Raw genomic sequence first — 7503 nt, forward strand, 5'->3', positions numbered from 1 at the left:
CTTTCTTCCTTTTTGGGATGAACTGATCCTGCAACTTCTGCATTATACACAGAAATATCTGCCATTGTTCCTCCACTGTCATCCCTGCTAAGGTATTGCACCATTGAACTTTGGCCAGCTCCTCCCTCATAGCTCCATAGTTCCCTTTATTCAACAGAAATATTGTCACTTCCGATTGTACCCTCTCCCTCTCAAATTGCAGATTGTAGCTTATTGTATTATGGTCACTACTTCCCAATGGCTCCTTCACTTCGAGGTCTCTGACCAATTCTGGTTCGTTACACAATACCAGATCCAGAATTGCCTTCTCCCTGGTCGGCTCCAGCACCAGCTGCTCTAAGAATCCATCTCTGAGGCACTCCACAAAGTCTCTTTCTTGAGGCCCCATACCATCCTGATTCTCCCAGTCTACCTGCTGTTAAAATCCCCCATAACAACTGTAGTGACATCTTTGCAACAGGCCAATTTCAGCTCCTGATTTAACTTACATTCGACATCCAGACTACTGTTACAGAGACCCCGGAGCCCATTACAGAGACCCTTGAACCTGTTACAGAAACCCCAGAGCCTGTTACAGAGACCCCGGAGTCTGTTACAGAGACCCCAGAGCCTGTTACAGAGACCCCAGAGCCTGTTACAGAGACCCCAGAGTCTGTTACAGAGATCCCGGAGCCTGTTACAGAGACCCTGGAGTCTGTTACAGAGACCCCGGAGTCTGTTACAGAGACCCCAGAGCCTGTTACAGAGACCCCGGGGCCTGTTACAGAGACCCCGGAGCCCGTTACAGAGACCCTTGAACCTGTTACAGAGACCCCAGGGCCTGTTACAGAGACCCTGGAGTCTGTTACAGAGACCCCAGAGCCTGTTACAGAGACCCTTGAACCTGTTACAGAGACCCCGGAGTCTGTTACAGAGACCCTTGAACCTGTTACAGAGACCCCGGAGTCTGTTACAGAGATGCCAGAGCTTATTACAGCTACCCCAGAAATGTAACAGTGACCCTGGGGCCTGTTACAGAGATCCCAGAACCTGTTACAGAGACCCTAGAGCCTGTTACAGAGACCCCGGGAATGTACCAGTGACCCTGGGGTCTGTTACAGAGACCCCGGAGTCTGTTACAGAGACCCTGAAGTCTGTTACAGAGACCCTAGGCCCTGTTACAGAGACCCAATAGCCTGTTACAGAGACCCCGGGAATGTAACAGTGACCCTGAGGCCTGTTGCACCAGTAAAATCCTTTTCCTTGCAGTTTTTTATATCGATGTGACAATAAATCTAAATCTACTATGTGGAACAAAAACAGAAGTTGCTGGAGTAACTGAGCAGGTACGGCAGCATCTGTGGAAAAAGAAACACAAAGAATGTTTTGGATTCTTCAGCCTACCCATTATCGCCAGTTCTTTGCCGTCATTATCATTTATTCCTCTGTCCTGTCTTACTATCAATAATGCCATTGTCTGTCTGCCTACCGCTTTCATCTCTCTCTCTCTCTCTTTCTCTCTCTGTCTCCACCTATCTGCTTCACTCCCATCCCAACCATAATCCAATCTTCACTATAAACACCACGTTTTCATAGTTGCTCTCAGCTCTGATGAAGAGTCACCGGACCCGAAACATTCACTCTGTTTTTCTCTCTCTCCACAGTTGCAGCCAGACCTGCTGGTTTGGTTATTGATCTGATTCACCCTGCACCAGTTGGCTGTTAACTGAGTGACTGTCACCTATTGCTGTTTGGTGTTGCCAGCCTGTGTTGGTAAATGCAGTGCACTGAAACGTACAACACTGTGCTGCATAAATGAACCTTTCCTTTTAAATTATAAGTCACGGAATAAGATACCTGATACGTCGTCTCATTCAATAACTCTGAGCTTTCAATAGAGACTTGGAATGGCAGCCCCACCTAGAGGTAAACACAGCTCGTTAATGCACTTTAAAATCAAGATGTGGAGAATAATGGGGTGAATTTCTCTCTGATCATTACCTTGAGAACAGGACTCTGAGTTTGAAGTTGGATAACTGGTCTCCTGTAAAACCAGTTATTAGTGCTCACTGAAATATGTTCCACAGTTTTCACAAATTGCATCTGTTGGGAATTTTAGCAACAAAGTGAGTATCCCCTGCATTTATCCACATGCCCCAGCTGTTTCTACAATCCCCAAATTCATCTAATGCTGCTTTATTCTCAACTGACATAAATTCATGGACTGACATATGTGAGGAATATTACACTTGACGATAATTAAAATACTGGGTATGGTCAGCATTGTTTACCCATTTGACCCCACGTTGTCAAGTCATTTCAGAGGGCAATTACAAGCAATTACATTGTTACATGTCTGAAGGCACTGGTCAGCCAGGCCAGATAGGAACAGGTCATTAGTGAACTAGGTTAATTTTGACTGAGAATTTAATTTATTAACTGAATTTAAATCCAGTCCCTGTGAGGCTGAGTATAAGTGAGTGAGAATGTGTGACCCTATTTAAGAGTGTATGTGAACACGTGAGTGTGTGTGAGAGTAAGTGTGTGAGTGACAGGGTAAGTTTGTGACAATGTGTATGAGTGAGTGAGAGTATATGAATGAGTGTGTGTGTTTGAGTGTATATAAACATGAGACAGTGTGTATGAGTGTGAGTGAAAGAATGAGTGCATGTTAGGGAGAATGTGTATGAGTGAACAATAGTGTATGAATGAGTGTGTGTTTGATAGTGTATGTGAATATGAGTGTGTGTGTGAGTCTGTATGAGTGTGAGTGAAAGGATGAGTGTGTGTTTATGAGAATTTGAATGAGTGAGCGAGACTGTGAATGTGTGAATGGGAACTTGTGCATGTAAAAATAAATATCAAATTGAGCAACTGTGGATAAGAAAATATTGAGCATATCATCCTTTATTTGAACTGGTTGGTTTTTGCCCAAATTGAGTTGTTCCTTTGACACTGATTGACCTGTAGTGTTATTCAGTCATGTTGATGTGTGTATATATCAACACATGCACACTGCAGTTTATTCCCACTCATCCTCATGCTCCCCCCCTCAATGCTGTCATGGATTTACCACCAGATCTCAGCATTCCCAACAGAGCAGAATACCCGCCAGCACGCAACATCACTCCCATCGGTCCAGCAGCACCAGCCCTCCCAGAGCCCATGTCAAACTGGAATGGGAAAAGAGTGAGAGTGAGTGAGAGAGAAGCGATATGAGTTAGTGAAACTGAGTATGAGTGAGAGTGAGGGTGAGTGAAAGATAAAAGTGTAAGCAAATGAGAACGTGTGTGTGTGTAAGTGAGAGTGTGTGTGAGTGTGTGAGTTATATATGCAAATGAGTTGGAGTATGTGTAAATGAGAGTGTGTGAGTGAATGTGTGTGACAGTGAGTGTGAGCGAGTGTGAATGAGTGAGAGAGAGTAAGAGTGTGAATGAATGAGTGAAATTGTGTAAACAAGTTTGATTGTAAGTGATGGCGTGTTTATGTATGAGTGAGTAAGTGTATGCGAGAGGGAGCCACTGTGTGTCAATGACTGTGACTTTGATAATGAGTCATAGTGAGAGTTTGTGATTGTGTGCATGTGTATGTGTGCACGTGTGCATGTGCATGCATCTGCATGTTTGTATATGTGGTTGTGCATGTGTGCTTGTGTGTGTTTTCATGCACGTGTATGTGTGTGTGTATGCTTGTATGTGTGCATTGTGTCCGTGTTGTGTGTCAGTGCATGCATGTGTGTGTGTCAGTGTGTGTATGTGTGTGTCTTGTGCGTGAGTCTGTGTTGTGTGGTGAGTGTGTGTGTTGTGTGTGTGTTGAATGCGATATGTGTGTGCGAGCATATATGTTTGCAGTGGGTGTGTATGTTATATGGTAAGTGAGTGTGTGTGTGTGTGTGTTCTGTGGTGAGTGTGTGTGTGTGTGCAGGAGATGGCTTAAGAGGGTCCAAATTCTACCTGTATCCATAAGTTCACAGTGTTTGGCAACAATGGAAACTGAAGCGTAACCAATCCGCTCTCTGGAACAGTGACATTGATGATGCGTTTGGATGTCTCCCATAAATCCCTGGCGATATCAACACGTTCCAATGGGTTGCTGGTGAGTGTTGAATTTACAGCTGGGTGTCTTTGGGTCTCTGATACTTGGACAATGAGAATGTTTGCTCTATCTTGCAGTGTCAGTTTCCTGTGATCGACACGTGTCACATGCACCTTGAAATTAACAAGAGAAGCGTTCAGTTGCTCAATGGTCACAAAAATGCAGCAACACCGTTGACATGACCAGAATGCTCAGATTCACTGAAGGGAAATACTTAGTGAAGCTAACAGTCCTGGCAATGAATCTTTTTGTGAATTAAATACCAAAAGCGAGTTAAAAGTAAATCTTATGTCCTCAATGAGATAAGGACATAAAACCATGACAAAGAGGAACAGGATGAGGCCATTCAGCTCCTCGAGTCTGCTCCAAAATTCAATAGGATCATGGCTGATCCAACATTCCTCACATTTATTTTCCTGCATTTTCCCCATATCCCTTGGTTCCCCTTCGCTCCCACCGATACTCTCATGGGGTCATAGGTTTCTACCAGAACCCAGCACCCATAACCTGGCAGAACCCATTCCCCTCCCCAACCACCACATTTAGCGGTTCAGCAGGAGATGGTTAATCAAGGCTGCTTTCTCAAATGAGGATAAAGATAGAATAATAGAATCCCTAAGGTGTAGAAGCAGGCCATTCAGCCCATCAAGTCCACACTGCCCCTCCTCAGAGAGCATCCTACCCAGACACACACCCTACCCTCTCCTATTCCTATAACCTTGCGTTTCCCATGGCTAATCCACCCAGTCTGCAAATCCCTTGGACATTATGGGCAATTTAGCACAGCCATTCCATCTGACCCATACAGCTTTGGACAGCAGGAAGAAACCATTGAGCCACTATACAGCCCCCTGGTAAATAGGCATGAATTGTATTTGCTCTTTGTGGGATCTTGCTGTGTACCGAACATCCAAAAAGGATTGCACATCAGCAGTGATGGGGCAGCAAAGGCGGATAAACTGCTTGAAGTGCATTTGGACACACAATAATGCTTTTGATACAGTCCAACTGCTGCCATCTCAGAGTATGTAGGATTGGATTATAATACATGCTGGACTAACGAACAAAGACAAGTTCAGTTCCTTTCTCAAAGGTGATGGTGGCACTGATCCAAAGAGAATTTAAAAGATCCTGGTGGACTGGAGACTTGTCATTGTGTGTTAATGTGAATTGACTATCCGCACCCATTGCCTCACCCCAGCCTACCTCCCAACCACCTCCCGGCTCTCACCCAGGCTTGGTCACAATCGGACCTCTGAGGATAGATCTGTCTCGATGAGTACTTACCCTGGCTGTGAAGTTGAGTGGAGGCTTTAGTATTTTCTGATAGCTGAGAGTCTGCAGCTGGTATTTCGTGAAAGAAACAGTGACATTTACGTCTGTGGATTGAGTCACTCCTGCAGTCACAAAACAGGACTTTTAATCACGACCGTGCACTCAGTCAATCTGGTGAAATTATTCCATTCAGTATATATTTAATAACTAGCCCTATTCCAACATGGACAGGTACAAACCCAGGTTCACAAACTGAGTTGTATGTGCACTTCAAACAACAAGGGACAATTTCAGAATAAAATCCACCCATTTACGTTGATAATGAGAACATGTTCCACTATATACCTGAGCCTGATTTAGCGTCATAGAGATGTACAGCACGGAAACAGAGCTTTCGGTCCAACTCATCCATGCCAACCAGATATCCCAACTTAATCTAGTCCCATTTGCTAGCACTTGGCCCATATCCCTCTAAACTCTTCCTAATATCCCCATCCAGACGCCTTTTAAATATTGTCATTGTACCAGCCCCACCCCACCCACCCCACCCCCACTCTCTCTGGTAGCCCATTCCACACATGCACATTCCCGCCCTCTCCCCCCCATCTCCAGCATCAAAACATTATCCCTTAGGTCCCTTTTACATCTTTCCCCTCTCACCTTAAACTTACGCCCTCTAGTATTGCACTCCCCTGCTCTGGAGTAAGGATGCTGGCTATTTACCCGATCCATGCCCCTCATGATTGTACAAACCTCCATAAGGTTACAAACCCCTCAGCCTCTGAAACTCCTGGGAAAACAGCCCCAGCCTATTTGGGCAGTTCTAGACTATAACCCCATATGTGGTCATTTATTTGACGGATAGTTCTCGGGGATATTCTGTGTCCAAATTGGTTGTCTGATTTTACTATGTTGTAAAAGATAACCAATACAGGGAAGAATTTTTTTTTTTGTCATTGAGTCATAGAGCATTACATCATGAAAAGAGAGCCCTTGGCCCATTGTGTCTGAGTTGGTCTTCATGGAATCAAACAGTACTGGCCTTCAACCCATCAAGTCTGACTCGTTTAAGAACATACTACTATCTACACTCACCTTTATTTTCCAGCACTTGGCCCATAGTCTTGAATGCTAGGACATTTCAAGTACTCATCCAAGTATTCTTTAATGGTTGTGACGTTTCCCTCCTAGATAGTGCACTCCAGACCCTCAGTATCCTCAGGGTGACAAAACGTTTCCTCTCTACACCTCTTCACTCTCCCCTTCTTACTGACAAGTATCTATCCACTGTAATTCCATTTCCCAACATGTGGCCCATCATGTTGGCTTAGAACATAGAACAATACAGCACAGAACAGGCCCTTCGGCCCACGATGTTGTGCCGAACATTTGTCCTAGCTTAAGCACCTATCCATGTACCTATCCAATTGCCGCTTAAAGGTCACCAATGATTCTGACTTTGCCACTCCCACAGGCAACGCATTCCATGTCCCCACCACTCTCTGTGTAATGAACCTACCCCTGATATCCCCCCTATATCTTCCACCCTTCAGCTTAAATTTATGTCCCCTTGTAACACACTGTTGTACCCGGGGAAAAAGTCTCTGAATGTCTACTCTATCTATTCCCCTGATCATCTTATAAACCTCTATCAAGTCACCCCTCATCCTTCTCCGTTCCAATGAGAAAAGACCTAGCACTCTCAACCTATCCTCGTACGACCCATTCTCCATTCCAGGCAACATCCTGGTAAATCTGCTCTGCACCCTCTCCAAAGCTTCCACATCTTTCCTAAAGTGAGGCAACCAGAACTCACACAGTACTCCAAATGTGGCCTTACCAACGTCCTGTACAGCTGCAACATCACCTCACGACTCTTGAATTCAATCCCTCTGCTAATGAACGCTAATACACCATAGGCCTCCTTACAAGCTCTATCCAGCTGAGTGGCAACTTTCAAAGATCTATGAACATAGACCCCAAGATCCCTCTGCTCCTCCACCTTACTAAGAACCCTACCGTTAACCCTGTATTCCGCATTCTTATTTGTCCTTCCAAAATGGACAATCTCACACTTGACAGGGTTGAGCTCCATCTGCCACTCCTCAGCCCAGCTCTGCATCATATCTAAGTCTCTTTGCAGCCGACAACAGC

At 44.9% G+C, this 7503-nt stretch overlaps 1 protein-coding gene across 1 annotated transcript in view; it reads right to left on the reverse strand.

Annotated features, from left to right (window-relative positions):
• cd109 (CD109 molecule) overlaps nucleotides 1-7503 on the reverse strand; it is a 133759-nt gene that overhangs the window by 90576 nt on the left and 35680 nt on the right. Inside the window, exons 9-12 of the mRNA XM_043696746.1 lie at nucleotides 5362-5471; nucleotides 3933-4187; nucleotides 1981-2082; nucleotides 1837-1899 (exon numbers count right to left, since the gene is read on the reverse strand). Of these exons, the coding sequence (XP_043552681.1) occupies nucleotides 1837-1899; nucleotides 1981-2082; nucleotides 3933-4187; nucleotides 5362-5471 (530 nt within the window). The remainder of the gene's footprint in view (nucleotides 1-1836; nucleotides 1900-1980; nucleotides 2083-3932; nucleotides 4188-5361; nucleotides 5472-7503) is intronic.

This window comes from Chiloscyllium plagiosum, chromosome 9 (genome assembly GCF_004010195.1).
Source record: "Chiloscyllium plagiosum isolate BGI_BamShark_2017 chromosome 9, ASM401019v2, whole genome shotgun sequence".
NCBI lineage: Eukaryota > Metazoa > Chordata > Chondrichthyes > Orectolobiformes > Hemiscylliidae > Chiloscyllium > Chiloscyllium plagiosum.